General features: G+C 44.0%; 1 protein-coding gene across 5 annotated transcripts in view; it reads left to right on the top strand.

Annotated features, from left to right (window-relative positions):
• PHF20 (PHD finger protein 20) overlaps positions 1–20468 on the top strand; it is a 184822-nt gene that overhangs the window by 124246 nt on the left and 40108 nt on the right. For 3 of the 5 annotated variants that reach the window (XM_077831638.1, XM_077831637.1, XM_077831635.1), the window contains 2 exons: positions 2435–2524; positions 17362–17526. In XM_077831638.1, the coding sequence (XP_077687764.1) occupies positions 2435–2524; positions 17362–17526 (255 nt within the window). The remainder of the gene's footprint in view (positions 1–2434; positions 2525–17361; positions 17527–20468) is intronic. The other 2 variants (XM_077831639.1, XM_077831636.1) reach the window with 1 other exon arrangement.

Here is a 20468-nt window from a genome sequence, read left to right as displayed (position 1 = left end):
GTAGGTATATATGAGGTTGGGGTTGCCATCCATGTCTCCCTTAACACACTCCTGTTTTCCCTGCATTAAGGCTTCCTGGCTGAGGTAAATGTATTTTCTGTCCATATACTGGTAGTCCCAGTCTGAGGAACTTCTTGTGGCTTGTCAGATTGACACTTGCCAACCAGTGAGCTATAGATGGCTAGCTGGCTGGGGCAGCTGCTGGAAGAGGAGACCTTGTAGCTGACAGAAGTTCAGTATGTCTCCCCCTCTTACACCTTTCCAAAATAGCGGGGGACACTGAAGAGGCCGGGAGAGGGGAAGACAGTGTTAAAGCTGTGTAGGGACAGAGCTAAGAGTCCCATTCCTGTGGCAGCTGCCAAATCACTGTTGCTAAACTGAGAGTTTCAATTTGATGAACCAGACTGATTATAGATGTGCATTTGCTGTGGAGTGTTTTTTAAATTAGGTGTGATATGTGCTGCATATGGTGGATGGGTTACTAGAGATCTATGTGTAGGATGTGTTTGGATCTATTGGCATCACTATTTATTTCCTGCACTTTGTGGTTTTGCATTATTGATGAAATCATTTGAGGAATATAAACTGTTAGTCTCTGAGGTGCCACTAGCATTCCTTTTTCTTTTTGCAAATACAGACTAACACGGCTGCTACTCTGAAACCTGTCTTCTAATAGTGTTTTGTGTGTAGAAAGGCATTTATGATGTGACACACTCCATGATCTTTGGCCTTAATCATTTTGATTACTAATAATCAGAAACTGAAATAATCTTTTTAAAAATTTGGTTGTGAATGGTATATACCAAAGGGTTACTCAGATTATATAGTTCTCCTTTCCTTTATACTATGGTTGCACCTAGAGCGGTCAACCAGGTCAGGGCCCCATTGTTCTAGACACTATTCAAGCATACATAAAATGATGGTTCCTTTCCCGGAGATCTTACTATCTAAAATATGACATAACAGATGGTTTAGACCAAAACGGAGACAGGCTGACAGCAGAGATATGGGTTCATAGAATCATACAATATCAGGGTTGGAAGGGACCTCAGGAGGTCATCTAGTCCAACCCCCTGCTCAAAGCAGGACCTAATCCCCAACTAAATAATCCCAGCCAGGGCTTTGTCAAGCCTGACCTTAAAAACCTCTAAGGAAGGAGATTCCACCACCTCCCTAGGTAACGCATTCCAGTGTTTCACCACCCTCCTAGTGAAAAAGTTTTTCCTAATATCCAACCTAAACCTCCCCCACTGCAACTTGAGACCATTACATGTTCTGTCATCTGGTACTGCTGAAAACACTCTAGATCCATCCTCTTTGGAACCCCCTTTCAGGTAGTTGAAAGCAGCTATCAAATCCCCCCTCATTCTTCTCTTCTGCAGACTAAATAATCCCAGTTCCCTCAGCCTCTACTCATAAGTCATGTGCTCCAGCCCCCTAATCATTTTTGTTGCCCTCCGCTGGACTCTTTTCCACTTTTCCACATCCTTCTTGTAGTGTGGGGCCCAAAACTGGATCCCACTCCAAATGAGGCCTCACCAATGCCGAATAGAGGGGAATGATCACGTCCCTCAATCTACTCCTACTTATACAGCTCAAAATGCCGTTAGCCTTCTTGGCAACAAGGGCACACTGTTGACTCATATCCAGCTTCTCGTCCACTGTAACCCCTACGTCCTTTTCTGCAGGACTGCTGCCTAGCCTCTCAGTCCCTAGTCCTTAGCAGTGCATGGGAGTCTTCCTTCCTAAGTGCAGGACTCCGCACTTATCCTTGTTGAACCTCATCAGATTTCTTTTGGGCCCAATCCTCTAATTTGTCAAGGTCCCTCTGTGTCCTATCCCTTCCCTCCTGCGTATCTGCCACTCTTCCCAGTTTAGTGTCATCTGCAGACTTGCTGAGGGTGCAATCCATGCCATCCTCCAGATAATTAATAAAAGATACTGAACAAAACCAGCCCCAGAATTAGTAAACAATAGAATGTGCGCATTTCTTTGTCAGCAGTAAAGTAAATTCCTTGCTGTGCCATGTATGACCTTGAGAAAATGGCTTAATCTTTGTGTTTCTCATGTATAAAATGGAAGTAATACCTTCTTTTTTTCTACCCTTTGTCTTGTCTAAGCTCTTCTGGGCAGGGACTTTCTTTTACTATATATGTACAGCACAACTGCAATCTTGGTTGGCATTATGTGCTACTATAATACAAATAAATACTGTAATTTGTATTGATTTGGCACACTTAACTTTAGTGCTGTTGAAAACTACTCGAGCACATAGTGATAGGAAATTGCAACAACCAGCAGAAGACTGTTTATCTTTTCTGTCCATAGTTGCATAAAGTAACATAGACCTAAGTTAAAATGTGTATGACGCAGAATGGGAGACTGATTGTGAGCTGTCCTTTCTAAAATAAACTGCAATTTTATCCAATTTCAGCTGTTAATGACAAAGAGAAGAATAAAGAGAAGAAATCCAAAGACGCTGTAAGGTCAAAGTCGAAGAAGAAGAAAAAGAAATTTAAGTCTGGTAAAATACACTTTTTTTTTTCCCTGTAGAAAGTGGCCTTAGTTTTTTGGTTTGACTCTCTCTTGACCCCAGTTCAAAGTTTTCCATGACCAGTGACAGTATATAGGAGAGATTGTACTGTTTTGTCTTTAATCACCACCAGTTCTGATGTAATAATCCATTAAAGGTGAAGTGTGAATAGCATGGCATTTTCTTGCTGATTGAAGGGCACAGCCATTGAGGTAGATGGCTGATAAAAACCAATGAATCAGTAAATAAATGGATGTGCCCAAGGACAACTTCTCCAAAACATCCCTCTCCCCAAAAAGTGTACAAATCAGTGCTCCTTGAAGTAGTGATGTGACAATATTTTTTTCTTTTCTGTCACTGTTCTCAGTAGGAGCTGCTGAATGCTGACCACTTTTAAAAATCTGGCCACTTTGTTTAGTTGCTTTACTGGGAGCTGCGCTCTTCTGAAAATGTAGCCTTAGTTGAGGATTTTGAAAATCTGACCCCAACTTATCATTGTCCTTCATAGCTATTGTTCTTCTTTGACTTGTGTGTCAGTGTGGGTCCCACTGTGTGTGTGCATGCTCTCGTGTGCTCAAGATTGGATTCTTTTGAATAGCATTGTCCTTCGGGTCTGCGCCTGTGCCACCTCTGTGCTTCCATGTGAGACTCTGCATAAAGGGCAGAGGAGTCTTCATTGTCCCTCAGTTCCCTCTGAACTGTCAATGACAGTAAGACAGAACCCAGAGTGTTTCTGACGCAGTACTTCTACAGAGCTTCAAATTTGATCCCTTTTTGACTAGATTCGTGAAGAAAATTTATGTTCACCCCTCTTCTTTGCTTTTTTTCTTTTATTTGGGCTTTCAAAAAAAAAGAGAGAGAGAAGAGACCACCCTTGAACAGCAGGGTAAAGCATTTTGCACCAACATGGTGGGCTCTAAACAGTCAGGGTTCAAACCCTACTCATCCTGTGATGGTCTCATCCCTCTTACTGATGGACACATCTATATTCTAAGCTCAATAACTCTGTCCAGGATTGTCCTCCCCATCAGTGAGGGCATACTGGAGCCAGCTAAGGGACTCTGGCAAACCTGGGCCACTCTTCCATTTCTAAAAGACATCAGGTGACCCCAAAGGGCTCTGAATGTTTTTATGCTCACCCAAACATAGGCTATTTGGGGGGGGATGTCCACAGTTCAGGACAAATTTAGTCCTTAAAAGGTACTCCCAAATACAAAGATCCAAAGAAGTTGGTCCTGTTTTTATGTAAAGCATACTTCTCAGCACTACTTCAACTCCAGAGGCAAAGTGCCATGATTTCTTTGAAAAATAACTGCCTCACCTGGGAGAAGGTCATTTGCTTTTGTAATCCAGTTACTGAGAAGTTAAAAAGAGTGGAGGTTGGAAACAAAGAAAAGTCTATAATTTCTTTTCTGTTTATTTCGGGAAGGGGAGTAAAACTGCAGAAAAGGCAAGATGAGCAAATAAATGTATGCAAAGCACACTAGGAAGCAGAAGTGTTGTGTGCAGAACGCTGCTTATTCACTGCAGAAAAAAATACGGATGGGTTGAAAGTCCTCCTCATGGCATATGACAATTAACGTGTGCCTGAAGACTCGGAGAATCTGCCTGATACCACCACTAGCATGATCACAAAGGAGCTGGAGTTGGCCATGATAGAGCTCTGCAAGCTGGAACTAACAGAAGAAGAGTGTGTGAGTGCCAGCAGAGGGTGGCAGAAATTGAAGCCAAGAAAAGAAAGAGATTGCATGCACTGAACATACTGGCCTTACAAAAGCCCATGGGTAATACTCCCCCAGGGGCCTCCAGCAGGGACAAGCTTTGCCCTGTATACACAGAGAGATTAAAAAGTATCTCTCCATTTTTGAAAGGATATGTGCATTGCAAAAGATTCCAGAGGAATAAAGAGTACCCACACTGATCTCCAAGTCGTCTGATAAAGTACTGCGAGTGTTTAATGAGGTGGACATGGAGGAGGCATTGAAATATGTTGAATTTTAAAAAGCTTTGTTGCAAAGGTTTCAGATCATCCCTGAGGTGTATCGTTTAAGGTTGTTTAGGAACCTCTAAAAGCATGACAAGAGAAGTCAGAGCAGCAGTTTGGGATAAAACCCCTCCCACTGTATAGGAAGCAGCTGATACTGCTGACTGTCACGTACAAGCCAGACACTTCAGTGAGCACAGATACAAGAGGGAACGGCAGAAGCCCAGTTGAAAGTGGGTGCTCCATTTTATCTCTAGGAAAAGGGGGGGCGGTGGCGAGTGAAAGCACGCCCCACCCCAGAACCCATCCCCTCCTGATAATCGTAATTACAGGCCTCTAACACAGGAGAATAGCCCAAGAAAGTGTTACTCATGTGGTTCCACTGAGCACATGAAAAGAGATTGCCTAAGCAAGGGGAATCCAAATAAAAACCCTGTTCAGCCCTGGTTAATGCATCTACCTTGGACTTAAGACCCCAGGAGGTGGTTTAGGTGATCCTAGTGAATTTTGTAAGATCTGACCTGTTGGAGGTTGGCAAAACATTTATCAAAGATGCACGGGAACAGCAAGGTATGCCAAAGTTGGAGGGACACTGGTGCCCAGATTTCTTTGGTCGGAAGATAAATGGCTATGGATTCTGAGATGCACCCAAGGCAAAATTTAAAACTCCTTGCATTGGGAAAATTTTAAATGAACTCCAGTAGAGCTGGACTGGTAACACTTAAATGTTGGTATACTGGAAAGCATTCCAGCAGATGTACTAATTTGTAATGATACCATGCCTGTGTGTAAAGCTATTAATATTATAACTCCTAGTAAGAAAGAGCATAACACCAAGGCCTATCTGCCCTAGAAAATTAGGTTGGTTTAACTATGTCAGTCAGGGGCGTGGAACTATGCTCTGAGCGGCATAGTTAAGCCAAGCTGAGTAGCCTTGTAGACTGTACATCAACCTAGCTATCTCCTCTCGTAGGTAGATTACCTACGCTGATGAAGGAATCCCTCCCATTGGCATAGGTTGTGTCTACTCTACACCCAAGTGCTACAGCTGTGGAGCTGTGGCACTTTAAGGGTAGACAACCCTGTCCCCAAACGTGGACCCTGTAGAGGGAGGTGAGATCACTGCACCTTTAGCAGCTGGTAATAACAGCATGTCTTCAGAGCAGGGAGTTGAGAAATCATAGAAGCACAGAAGTGTAGGACTGGAAGGGACCTCAATAGGTCATCTAGAATAAAAATTTATGGAAGCCAGCGACCTCTCCCTGACTTTCCTTAAATATAACCTGGGATGGGGGGCAAACAGAGCGCTGCCAGGACTTGCAGCTGCTCCTGGGGTGGGGGCTAACTGCTTCTGCTCCAGTCCCAGGGGGCTGACACAACCCCAGCTGCTGCTCCAGCAGGTGGGATGCTGGTTAGCTGTTCTGGCAGGACGCCCCCTGTCCACTCTTCTGCCAGCGCAAGACTAGGCAGTAATGCCCCTTCCAGCATCCATGGCAGATGATTTCAAGACCTTGCAAAGAGAGTGGCAGATACATTGCAGATCCCTCATGAGGAGGTGAAGGACACCCACCATAAGTTGTTGGACATACTGCATAGGTCCTCCTCAAGGATCGCCCTCCCAATTAATGCACTTTTGGATCCAGCTAAAGTTATATGGAAACACCAGCCTTGGTCACAGCAACATGCAAACGGCCAATAAAAAGTACTATGTACCCCACAGAGATACAGAATTCCTTTTTTCTGCATCTAGTTCCATTGTGGTAGATGCGGTGAATGCCCATGGCCGCCAACATCACACAAAATCCACTGTTTATGACAGGGATGGGAAAATACTTGACTTGTCTGGAAGGAAAGACTACTCTTTAGCAACTTTTCAAATCAGAATTGCAAATTACCAGGCCTTAACTTCGAAACTCGACCACGTGAACTATGCCAAGCTTAATGCTTTTATTGACCATGTGCCGGAATCACAATGAGAAGACTTTTTCAGGCCATCGTACATGAGGGTAAGTAAGTGTCTAGAACAGCACTGCTGACTGCACTAGATGCTACAGACACAGCAGTCTGCTCAGTATTAACAGTGGTGGTGATGCGATGGGCACTGTGCCCTATTCTTTCAGGGCGCCAAAGGAGATATAGATGGTTGTAGAGGACCTCCTTTTCAAAGGCACATATTTCATGCCAGACTACACATGAGGTATCTACAGGCATGGTTCAGATCTATTTACAGACCAAAGAAAGACAGGTTAGACAAACCTCTCTCGAGTTCCTCCAGGGTCAAACACTCTCTGGATTCTTGGAAAGACCCAACAAATGTCTGTATGGGGGGTCCTGTTCACACAACCTCCCTCTCATCTCCTTCTCCACCCCCCCCCCCCCAGACATTGCTTCTAACTACAGACTCGTCCCTCATTGGCTGCAGAGCACAGCTCAACAACTTTAAGACTCATGTCAAGTGGTCACCCATGGAGATGACTCTCTACATCAACCTCCTTGAACTCAGAGTGGTCAGAAATACTCACACACAAAGTACGACAGACAACATAGTTCATCCTCCCTGTGCATGGAAGTGCTAAAGCTATGGAACTGCAAACAACAAGGATGCTGGAGACTTGAGACTCCAACTGAGGGAACTGGCCCAGATTTCAAAGGTGAAATCTGTATACAATGGACTGCAGTATCCAGTGGGGTGAGAAAAACTACTTTATCTAGATGTTGCCCAGTCTGATAGGGTTGAGAGTTTAGACTGCATGCTTATATTTTATTTCTTTTGGTAACTAGCTCTGACTTTTTGCCTATCACTTAAAATCCACCCTTTATAGTCAATAAATTTGTTTTACTGTTTAACTTTACAAGTGAGTTTGTATTAAGTGTGAGGTAAATCTGCTCAGGGTACAAAGGCTAGTGTATATCCTCTTTCATCTTGAGCAGTGCAAGACTGTATATTCCTGTGGTACAGTGCTGGGAGCTGGGGGGATTTGGCTCCGGTGCCTTTCTCTGTGTGATTCATGACTGGCTCTGGGGGCATTCATGCAATCTAGCTGAGTGTGGGGTCTCCTCAAGTGGTTGTGCTGAGTGATAACAGCACCTGGAGGGGTTGCTGCTGATCACTAGCAAGGCATTGTGAGAGACTGCCCAGGCAGGAGAGAGTTAAGGGGGCACAGCAGTCCCACGATTCCAGGCTGCACCCTGGGTGGATCCCATCACAACCCCCTTCACAGTATTCTTTAAAAACCAGGCCACATCCAAAGTTCATCCCCAAGGTGACCTTGTCTTTTCACATAAACCAACTGATTCATCTTCCAACTTTTTATGCTACACCTCACCATAACAGGAAGGCTATACTGCATATGCTAGATGTTAGGAGAGCCTTAGCCTTTTATCTGGATGGAATGAAGGCCTTTAGGAAACTTCCTAAGCATTTCCTCTATATTGTGGAAAGGTCAAAAGGGGCAGAAATATCAGCCCAAAAACATTCCTAATGGGTCTTGAACTGTATTAACCAATGCTATCATGTTCACAGTGTATTATCTCCATCTGGAATCCACACACACTCAAAGTAGTCCGTTTCCACCTCTGTTGCCTACCTCAAGAATGTCCCTATCTTGGAAAGACTTGGGCATCTGCTCGTGCCTTTGAAGAACACTATGCTATTATTGGAGAGACTGCTTACAGCGCTATCTTGGGCTCCACAATGTTGTCATCCATAACGGCCTCCACTCCGAAGCCCCAACTTCCCATTGGGGATATTGCTTTGTAGTCTCTTACAGTGGAGGACCCCCTAGAGAGACTACTCAAAAAGAGGGAGTTACCTTGTTCAGTAACTATGGTTCTTTGAGATGTGGGTCCCTGTGGGTGGTCCACAACCTATATTCCTCCCATCTACTTCAGAGTTCTCAATAGAGGCTTCGTGGTAGAGAAGGAACTGAGGGTGGTTCACCCATGCAATGCTAATTAGCTTTGAGACACAATACAAGGGAGGGCGAGAGCATGTGCAGTCTGAATGGACACTGCTACCAAATATCTCCTATCAGAAGCTCAGGGACACAGACACACTTATAGTGGAGCGCTCAATGGGGGGGGAACATCTTGAAGAACCATCATTATTGCACAAGGTGAGTAACTTACTTTTCACCCTCTTCCTTGTAACAACCTTTTATGTACTTGAAAACTATTATTCTTTTCCTCTCTCTTTTCTTGTGCAGACTAAACAAACACCATTTTTTCAATTGTTCCTCATAAATCATGTGTTTTAGACCTTTAATAATTTTTGTTGCTCTTCTCTAGTCATTCTCTAGTTTATCCACATCTTTCCTGAAATGTAGTGCCCAGAACTGGACACACTACTCCAGTTGAGGCCTTATCAGCATGGAGTAGAATGGAAGAATTACTACTTCTCTTGTTTACAACACTCCTGCTAAATCAGCTTCCTTGTCTAAGACAGCTTTTAGTATAAACCAGAGGTGGGCACACTACGGCCCGCAGGCCACATCTGGCCCGCGGGACCATCCTGCCCGGCCCCGGAACTTCTGGCCCGGGAGGCTGTCCTCCCTCCCACGCCGCCACGCAGCGAAATGCTCTGGGCTGCAAAGCTCGGCCTGACCCGGTGCTCTGTGCTGCGCGGCTGCCTGTCCTGGTGCAGCCATGCTGCCAGCCGCTGGTGCTCCAGGCAACCCAGTAAGGGTTTTGGTTTTTTTTTTTGTTTTTTTTTTTGGGGGGGGGGGGAGATAGAGGGCAGGGAAGTTCACAGGGTGGTCAGGGGCATGGATGGGGTCAGGGCGGTCAGAGGGTGGGGAACGGGGATTGAATGGGGGCAGGGATTCCTAGGGAGCAGTCAGGAAGGATAGGAGGGGTTGGATGGGGGGCAGTTAGGGGCAAGAGGTCCGGGGGCGGGGAGGGAGAAGGGATGGTTGGATGGGGTAGGGGTCCCTGGGGGGTAGTTGGGGTGAGAAGCAGGGGGGTTGAATGGGGGCGGGGTCCGGGCCGTGCCTGGCTGTTCGGGGAGGCACAGCTTCCCCTAACCAACCCTCCATACAATTTCAGAAACCCAGTGCGGCCCTTAGGCCAGAAAGTTTGCCCACCCCGGTATAAACACAAGTACAGCAAAGTTTGCCAAGAACAAGGTGTTGACCCTTCTCTAGAAGGTAATAGGGAAGCTATCTGCTGTAATGTCCCATTAGGGAAATAGGGGTAAGTTCTTTATGCAAGAGGGTAAAATATACAAGGAAGCCCAGCTGAGTAAGAACAACAAGCCCGACAGGCACCTTGTAGTGCCCAAAAAATATCGTGCAGAGCTATTTGTTGGTCACTTGAAGAGGGAAAGGACTTTAGAGATGCTTAAGAAAATCTTCAATTTCCCCATGTTCAGGATGAAGTAAAGGAATATTGTAGGACATGTGACTTATGTCCGAAGCAGAAGAAATCTGTTGGTCTCTGTAGGTCTCTGTTCTTTTATCTGAGACTAAAGAAGCATTCCACAGGTTTGCCATGGAATCCAAGGACCATTTCCCAAGCCATTCAAATATGGAAAAAGATACGTAGTAGTAGTGGTGGTTGATTTTCCACCAGATATCCAGAGGCAGTCACCCTGGCAAATGTGGAAGCTGCAACGGTTGCAGATACACTGTTTCACTATATTAAGCAGAGTAGGTTTTCTAAAAGAAATTACCATCTAGAGGGTCAAATTTTATGTGCCCAATATTTAGTAAAATAGTTAATCTGCTTTTATCACCCAGAAACAAAGGTTCAAAGGGAACTTTTAAGTCCATGCTAAGAATGCATGTGTACAGAAAAGCGGGAGATTGGGATGTCTTATTGCCCTATTATTTGCTTGTAGGGAAGTATCTCAAAAGTCCATGGTGTCTTCCCTGTCTGACCTCCTTTATAGAAGAAAGGTCTGAGGTCCTCTCAGTCTTATTAGAGATTCTTGGGAGGAGGACTCTGAACCAGACGGGAGCCCATAACTTGAATATGTAACCAAATTTAGAGCGGATATAAAATCCATGATGAATTTAGTTCAGCAAAGTCTTCTGAAGAGTCACGCTGCATAGAAAGAGTGGAACAACAGAAATACCTGTGAAAGATAATTTGATGTGGGACACTTCCTATTAATGTTACTCCCAGTAAAGAAGCGCAAGATGCTCCGTGGCCCTGAGGATGTTCACAAAGGTTCTCTTAATGGTAGCAGCTTGTCTCCACTGGCGGGGAATATCAGTATTTCCATGTTTAATGACTGGCTTCTCAGAGGCCAGTCAGCTCAAGAAGCCCACTCAACAATGTCCAGGGTATAACTATTCCAATTTCTGGGCATTCATATCGACCACAAAAAGTCCAGGCTGACCCCAGTACAGAGAATAGAATCATAGAATATCAGGGTTGGAAGGGACCTCAGGAGGTCATCTAGTCCAACCCCCTGCTCAAAGCAGGACCAATCCCCGATGAAATCATCCCAGCCAGGGCTTTGTCAAGCCTGACCTTAAAAACTTCTAAGGAAGGAGATTCTACCACCTCCCTAGGTAACGCATTCCAGTGTTTCACCACCCTCCTAGTGAAAAAGTTTTTCCTAATATCCAACCTAAACCTCCCCCACTGCAACTTGAGACCATTATTCCTTGTCCTGTCCTCTTCCACCACTGAAAATAGTCTAGAACCATCCTCTCTGGAACCACCTCTCAGGTAGTTGAAAGCAGCTATCAAATCCCCCCTCATTCTTCTCTTCTGCAGACTAAACAATCCCAGTTCCCTCAGCCTCTCCTCATAAGTCATGTGTTCCAGACCCCTAATCATTTTTGTTGCCCTTCGCTGGACTCTTTCCAATTTATCCACATCCTTCTTGTAGTGTGGGGCCCAAAACTGGACACAGTACTCCAGATGAGGCCTCACCAATGTTGAATAGAGGGGGACGATCACGTCCCTCAATCTGCTCGCTATGCCCCTACTTCTACATCCCAAAATGCCATTGGCCTTCTTGGCAACAAGGGCACACTGCTGACTCATATCCAGCTTCTCGTCCACTGTCACCCCTAGGTCCTTTTCCGCAGAACTGCTGCCTAGCCATTCGGTCCCTAGTCTGTAGCTGTGCATTGGGTTCTTCCGTCCTAAGTGCAGGACCCTGCACTTATCCTTATTGAACCTCATCAGATTTCTTTTGGCCCAATCCTCCAATTTGTCTAGGTCCCTCTGTATCCTATCCCTGCTCTCCAGCGTATCTGCCACTCCTCCCAGTTTAGTATCATCCACAAATTTGCTGAGAGTGCAATCCACACATTCCTCCAGATCATTTATGAATAGACCTCACAGGAACTACACTAGACTCAAGTGCAAGAACGTACCCACTCTAGGAGAGATTATCCACCCTGTCCAACCTAATATCAACATTACAGTTCAGTCCGCAAACTACTGTAACAACTTACCTTCAGATCTTGGGCCACATGTCAGCCTCCACTTATGTGACTCCCGCACACAAGGATGCACCTCAGATGCCTTCAGCCATGGCTAAGAGCAGCGTATACCCCAAATACACAGCTTCTGTAGATGAATCTTAGTGTCTCGGAAGGAGTTGACTCTCTTACATGATAGGAAAGTGTGCCTGAGCTGGAACCCCATTTTTGCATCCAGAACCTTCAAATACACTTACAACAGATGTGCCTCTGTTATGATGAGGAGCCCACCTACGGGAGGAGACAGCACAGGGCAAATGGTCCGCACAGGCATCAATGCTCCATATCAATATCCTGGAACAAAGAGCAGTACAATATGCTTGCCAACACTTCCTTCATATCCTAGGGCATCTCTCAGAGTAATGTTGGACAACAGGACAGCGATGTATTATGTCAACCGACAGGGCGGAGCAAGATCCCCAGTCCTTATGTGCAGTCGGTAAGGATAGACATATCAGCAGACGATCTACCAGGCCTCCAGAACACAATTGCACACTCCCTGAGCAGACACTTCTGACAAGATCATGACTGGGACCTCAAAGACTGTCTTCTGCAGCATCTTCCAGACCCTGGGTCAACCAGGAGTAACTCCAGTACATCACCCTAACCAACATGAAATATCTGTTCTGCTCCAAAGAGGGTCACAGACACAACTTTGTCAAGGTTGCCCTGGTAATGCTATGGTCCCATACCCTTTACGCTTATCCACCTATACTGCTAATCCTTCTTATGCTGCGCCAGGAATGAACAAGAGCTATCCACCTAGCACCTGCTTCGCCAAGACAGGTGTGGTATTCAAATCTTATCCACCTCTTGAAGGTAATATTTCTCAGGCTTCCTGTCATGAAGCACTTCTTGACACCACTCGGGGGCTGTCATCCATGCAAACCCCTTCTTTCTGAATCTGAGAGCATGGCTCCTCAATGGCCCTCAAGCATGGAGCTAACCTTTTCAGATAAAGTTCAGTCAGTTCTCTTATCTAGTAGAAAGTCCAGCACTCAAAAGACTGACCTCTAAAAGTAGAAATGCATCCTATCCTGGTGCTCCCTCCCATCTTTTCAAGCATTGGACGTTGAACTTGAACTACTTATTAGAACTAAAAACATGGATTGTCTCAATAAGCTTTATCAGAGTACTTCTGGCTGTCATCAAAGTCTCCACTCACCTATCTTGGGGCTTCTCAGTCTTTGCCCACCCTATCAGTCAGATTCCTCAAGGAATTACCCCACTTGGTTCCTCCAGTTTGACATCCAGCTCCCCAATAGGACCTCAATCTGGCTCTAAATGCCCTAAAGAAACCCCCCTTCCAACCAGTGGCTACTTGCTCTTCCTCAAGACTTTGTTCCTAATTGCCATCACCTCAGCAAGATGAATGGGGGATCTGGGAGCTCTCATGGCTGACCCACCATACACCACCTTTTATAAGGACAAAGTCATGCTATCCAAAGGTTTCACTGAAATATAACATTAACTAGGAGATACACCTTCTAGTCTTCTACGTAAAACCTCGTGCATGCCAAGAGGAATCAAACCTTAATTTACTGGATGTCAGAAAGGTCCTTGTCTACATAGACAGGACTAAAACCTTCGGGCCTTTCCCAGGCTTTTTATATCATTTGCAGAAAAGCTGAAGTGCTAATCGATTTCCGTACAAAGGCTGCTTAAATGGATTTTGGGTTGCATGTGGACCAGCTAGAAAAACGTTGGGATGCAGCCTCCTCACAGAAAAACGGCACATTCCACTCGAGCTCAGTCCACGTCTGTAGCGCTACTGAAGGATATTCCCATAGCAGAAATCTACAGGACTGCTTCATGGATCTTCTATACATGCCTTTGCCAAGCATTGTGCCATCTTACCTACTTCCAGACGTGACACCTCTTCTATGCCTTCGTTTGAAGCATGACGTGCTACTCTGCACAGGTGTGGGCCTGTGGACAGTATTTTTCAGTTTCCAATTGAGAGCTCCTGAGCATGTGCACATCCTGTGGTGGAGCACCCATATGGACAAGACATCTTGAACACAAAAAGGCCATGCTGGTCAGACCAAAGGTCCATCTAGCCCAGTATCCTGTTTTCTGACAGTAGCCAATGCCAGGTGCCCCAGAGGGAATGAACAGAATAGATCATCATCAAGTGATCCATCCCCTGTCGCCCATTCCCAATTTCTGGCAAACAGGCTAGGGACACCATCCCTATCCATCCTGAAGAACTCAAGTTATTGTAAGGTGAGTAACATATTCTTGTTATGGTCCTCCAAAAAGGAGGGTTCTATAAGATTGTGTTGGCTATAGAAAATGGTGTCTCAGTACTTGATCCTTATTTTATGTTCAGGACTGATGACGTGCTGGCAGTTGCTAAATTCCTGAGCACTTTACATCTTACCAGAGGATACTGGCAAATCCTATAGACAATGAGGCACAGGAAAAACCTGCCTTCATAATTGATTTGGGTTTTTATGAATTCAAAGTGTTACTGTTTGGACTAATCACTTCAGAAGACGCAGTTCAGAGACGCTTGTTAACCAGGTGTTACATAGGCTACAAGATTTTGCATGTGCTTATATTGATGTTATCACCATTTTTAGCAGCACTTGGCAAGACCGCAAAAATCATGTGGGGTGTAATGTTGTGAAGACTCAAAGATGCAGCTTTGACTGTGAAGGTGTCAAAATGAAAAAAAGAAATAGCTGATGGCCATTATCTAGTCATTGGGTGGGGCAAAGCCAAATTTGTCCTGACCCTCTCAAACTGGAATTTATTATAAAATGGCATGTACTCTGAATTAAGAATTTATGGCTGACCCTCCTTACATGATATTTCAGAGGGACATGGTAGTGCTGAAACTTATCACCCCACGTTCATCTCAGGGTGGTTGGTCTGGAATTCCACTTGAATTGGTCCACCTGTCTGTTTTCCAAAAAACCCCACTTCATCAGGAGAGATGAAGGGGCATACATTGGACATTTCCAAAGGCCAGTCCAGCTCATCACAAAGAATATCTAAATGGAGAAGTGTGTCTCACTGTGATACCAATTAGCTGATGTACCTCTCCCACTAAACATCTGTGTTCACTCTTTCAGAAATGAGCCAATTTCTGAAATATAGAAGGCAGTGATATGGAGGAACCCACAAACTTTTGTCAAGCATTATCCATTGGATGTAGCTGCCAGGGCAGATGCTAAATTCAGGAGAGCAGTACTGCAGTCCTTGTGGGACTGGTGCAGCTTATACTCACTATCCCACCATCCAGAAAGGATATGCCTTGCCAGTCACATATAATGGAATCCACAGTGACACATACTCGAAGAAGAAAGATTATTTACTCAGCAGTAACTTTGGTTCTTCAAGATGATGATGATGTCAGTGTGGATCCCGGGACCTTCCCTTTCAGAATACTCTGTTAGTAGGGCTTCATGTTGTGAGGGAACTAAGGGGGAGTGGCATATTTTTCGCCTGTTCGTCCATCACACAGGAGCATGAGGAGGAACAGGGTGCATGCACCGCCCCAGTGAGCACTGCTTTTCAAAAGAATCTGATTGTGCATGCCTGAGGCACATGTGCAATGGTGGGATCCATGCTGTTTACAACATATTCAAGAACCAGTTACTGTAGGGTAAGTAACCAGTCTTTTCAGGCTGTCTTCAGTCTCAGGCAGATGTCACTGCATTAGTTTATATCCAGTTGACATTTTGAATGTTTTCTTCACAACCATAAGGGCTAGTAACTTTTTATTAATAAAAAGCTTTGATTCTGAAGCTCAAACATATCCACTTGGGAGAAGTACTGGCTTGCTGAACCACCCTAAACTGACCCCTGATATTATGTTTATTCTGGATATATTCTCTCATATGCAGCTTTCTTTCTCTCCTTCATTCATGACTGTCTTAATTAAATAGCGCATAGACTTTCTTTAAACAGCACAAACTGTATGGAAGCAATCAAAGATAACAGTGATCTCTAATCACAAAACCATCTTATCACAAATATTCGGAATAAATTTTTGCAGGAACACAGTCAACCAACAAAATCACACTTGCCTTAATGTGTTTTTACCTTCCTTTGTTCCCAGTAATCTCAAATTCTTGGGGGGGCAGTGTTTTTTTGTTTTTGTTTTGTTTCATTTCTTCTTCAACATTCCCACAAAGAAGTCTACTGTAGGACTCACAGCCTAGTCATGCAGTCGCAGATCATCTTTTTGAGCAATAGCTGTCAGTTGGAATGTGTGCGCAGTCTCCCCAACATTCCGTGGATTGAGTGTATAAACCCATCACTACTCTGTTCCTGTCTGTCCAGCCACAGAACTTCTCCTTCTCTCTATTGCTTTCGTTTTCATATAATACATAGTGTGTATATATACTATAGCATATAGCATGGTCTGGTGGTTAGAGCAGGTCTTGTCTATTTAGACCTGTAAGCTCTTGCAGGGTCAGGGATTGTCTCTATGGGTACATCTGCACTGCAGTAAAAGACCCGCAGCACAGCCATGGCTGGCTTGGGTCAGTTGACTTGAGCTCATGGGGCTCGGGTTGTGGGGTTATAAAATTGCAGTGTGAATTTGCGGCTGAAGCCTGGACTCTGAGACCCTCCCCGTTCATGGGATCTCATAGCCTGAGCTTTATCCTGAGCCCAAACAAACGTCTGTCCTGAAATTTTATAGCCCTGCAGCCTGAGCCCTGCACACCTGAGTTAGCTAACCCAGACTTGCTGCCGTGGGTTTTTTATCACAGTGTACATGTACCTAATGTGTCTGTACAATGCCTAGCACAGTGGTGGTCTTATCTCAGTTGGGACCTCTAGGCATACCATAACACAAGTAAAAATTAAGTGGTTTAGATAGCTGAACGTAGTATTGATTTAACTTTTGTAGCCTTGGGCTATTTTCTGTCAGTTATTTGCTGGGTTTTGGGTTTCCTCAGGTCTTGTTTGCCTTTACAGACCCGCAATGACCCTTCTTCTCCTCTGCTTTGGAGCCCAGCTTAAAAAAGAGGTTTCTGGAGGCAGAGAGGAACTGAAGGATTGTTATAAAGGGTGTGTGTAAGATGTTAATTATTAAAACCAGAAAAGGATCAAAAAGTCTGTGTAGTTGTAGTATCTGAAACTAGTTTTCACTCATTTTTTAAATAACTACGTGTAAAGTGTCCAGTGTCCCTTTAATCTTTAGTTGGCATCAGAGCCCATGCAACAACATCTTTAAGTAGTCTCCCCTCCTGTACATCAGGCAGAGTCCAAAGGCTACCTCTCCACCCCCCTTTTGCCTGCCCTCCACCCTGGAAGTCACCATTGTTCCACTCCAGGAGGACAGGACAGTAATGCTGTTAGTATTTCTAAATGCCCAACTTATAGATCCCAACGTTAGTGTGTTTTGTTTTTTTTTCCCCAGTACTAACATATTTATAATTTTACAGAATACCCTGGCAGTGAAGAAAACATTGACATTTCCCAGGAGCTTTCCCCCCCAAAATCACTCATCACCACAAGATATAATTCTTCAAATAGATCTTATCCCCACCTAAGTACACCGTTAAATGTCTCTGATTCTGGGCACCATAGAGACAGAGTGAAAGTAAATGGTAAGATGGATATCATTTGTGGCTTGATAGCTTCGTGTGTAAGTAGTAGTAAATGTGAGTAAAAGGGAAATGTGTAGTGTGTCATGGCAGATGGATTTAAGCAGCATTAGTGGTGCAAATTCATTTATACAGTTCAGGTGTGTTTTGTTTACACATCCCTGCCATCCTGAAGAAGCTAAACCCAATTTACTTGCCTAGGTTACACGCTGCTGCTTGGCTTTTTTTCAGTTTCACTCCATAATGGTTCTTTTAAAGTACAGTAGACGCTTGTTTGCAGCAACCCCTTCTAAGAGCAGTCGCCGCTTATGAGCAGCATTTCCCCTGGGAACACTTTTCCTATTGTGAATGGTTGACGCTACTCTTAGCAGCAGCAGCCACTTAGCAGCAACATAGCAAAATATGTTGCTACTATTGAGTGTATACTCAACTGTCTCTCAATCTCTCCTGGTCACCTTTTGTTTTTTTTCATAACACAGTATGTGGTTTACAGCAGAAGTAGCCTTTGGTAAATACATTCTATTAAGTTTCTATTTATACGTAGTTCATAAAGCTAATAAATGATTGATAGATGTTTATAAATATGTGGTATACAGAGTCGTATGTGCTATAAGTACATCAGTAGAAGGTGTTCATAGATGTTTGTAAATCATGGTGGTTCTTCAAGTACTTGTCCCTATGCGTATTCCTCAACTGGTACACACATGCATTTCATGTGCCTGAGACTGGAGATTTCTAGAAAATAGTGTCCGCTATATCTCATAAGGGGAGCAAAATTTTAAATTAATAATATAGTCATTTGCTAAGTTTCTTAGAACATGTACCAGCAGGTGATTGCAAAGTTTTCCTTTTTAATTTAAATGTTTGTGTCCTCGTGTTTGATATCTGAAGATTAATCCCGTGATATTAAAGGGAGCTATTAGTGTGTGTTGATGTCTTTCACAAAGTGTCATGAGGCCTAGTTAGTAATAGAATTGACTGAATTGAGTTCTTTTGATGAATTAAAATGTTGTCTTAATGTGTCGAGTGCAGCATTAATGCCTTACTCAGCTTTCCATGTGTTCTTGGTCTAGAATCAAATGCCCAGTTCCACCAACTAAAATATTCACTGCCAGTTGTTCCTCTATGAAAGTACTGCCTTCACTTTGATTCAGGGCTTGCCTATGCTTGACATGCTGCAGCAGCGCTTCAGTGGAGGCGTACCTACACTGATGGGAGAGTTCTCCTGTGGGTGTAAGTAATCCCTCTCCCTGGGGGAGGTGGTAGCTAGGTTGAGGGAAGAATTCTTCTGTCAGGCTAGAACTGTCTACACCAAGGATTAGGTTGGCTTAACTGTGTTGCTCAGGTGTGTGTAACTCTGGCTACATTAGAGATCTTACAACAGCACAGCTGCTCCACTATAATCTCTCTGTGTAGCCACTCTAAACAAATGGGGGAGAGAGCTGTCCCTTCGACTTAATTGATCCACTCCCAGTGAGCAGCGGTAGCTGTGTCAGTGTGAGAAGCTCTCCTGCTGACATAGCACCATCCACACCAGCGCTAGTTGCATAAGTTAGGTTGCTTGGGAGTGGCTAATTCACACCCCTGAGCAACATAACGTACGCCGACTTAAGCTGTAGTATAGCCATAGCCTTCATTCCTTATTCTAAATATAACTGTCTACCTAGACAAGCACTAGACAAAGTACAGAATACTAACCATCAAACAAAAAATGGAGTTGAAGCATTTTCTTCTCTCTAGCCTCAAAAACAGCCACAAAGTTTTGGCTTTCACAAGTTCTTAGGAAGAGCTGGAAGTAAAAAAGATAAATATATAAAGAGTGATGAATCTGGGGGTGGGTTGAGAATAACTCCAGATACACCACTCTACATATGTGTGTCTGACAAAAATCAGTTAGGAGGATAACTCAAAGTAATTAGCAAGGTAATAGCTTGCTGATATATCAGGAAATAACAGAGCAGCAGTGGCCACTTTATTAAGGTTGTGTAACAGTTTACTCATAAAATCTCATTTCGATAACTCGTATCTTTCCAGAACTTTGAAGTTTCAGGCTGAAGGCCAGATTTGGTTTCTGCTCAAAAGCAACTCTTCGTTTTTGGAAATTTTGAGCAAAAACATTTCAATCATTTTTGAATATGAGGAGAGGTAGTAAAATAAACATCCCCAATATTTGAAATCAGTGGTAGCCATGTCCCTAAATTCCTTTAAAAACCTTGTTTTAGGTTCCTTGCTTAGCTTCCTAACTCCTGATGAGTGCGGAAGGGAACCCCTCATCTGCCGTACTCCCAAGGGGGGGGGGGGGGGTGTGATACATGGCATTCTGTTGCTGTCTTGGGTACTGCTCACGTGCTTAAAATTGAGCACTTGCTGAAGTCCTTTGCTAGACTGGGGACAAAGTGCACAATATTATGTAGGTCTGAGTCCTTGCCAGAGAGTTCCATATCGTAGAATTTATACAAGCTATTTACAATTTTTTGCCAGCCAGCACAATTCAGAAGTCCTGAAGAGTGAAGCTCCTTCAGTTTTCCATCTTTTTTTCCCATTAAAAAAAAAAAATACCCCACCTAGCCCCCCCCGCCCTCCCCCCAAAAAAGTCCAGGAAATTCATGTTGTAAACATAAAAGATGTGTGATTAATTACTTTAAAAAAAAAGGGGGGGGGGAGGTGAATTATAAAGATTGCATGCACAATTCTGACTCTGCCCTTTTGTGTTCGTCTTCAGTTGCCTGATGACCTACTGTTTCTCAAACAATATGATGCATCATACTTTTTTTGCAACTGTAGATGCACAAATATAGCAGCTTATGATAATACATGCTCTTCATATGTGCCAGACAGTCCATAAAAGTCATACTTACACAACCTACAATTTATTTAGAAAAACACATGAAGGAATAGTGACAATTTGGTGACATGTATAGGCTTCCTAAATTGGCAGTTATCTT

The sequence above is a fragment of the Eretmochelys imbricata genome, chromosome 13 (genome assembly GCF_965152235.1).
Source record: "Eretmochelys imbricata isolate rEreImb1 chromosome 13, rEreImb1.hap1, whole genome shotgun sequence".
Classification (NCBI taxonomy): domain Eukaryota; kingdom Metazoa; phylum Chordata; order Testudines; family Cheloniidae; genus Eretmochelys; species Eretmochelys imbricata.
The sequence above is the reverse complement of the archived record's forward strand: the minus strand, read 5'-3'. Positions and strand labels throughout refer to the sequence as shown.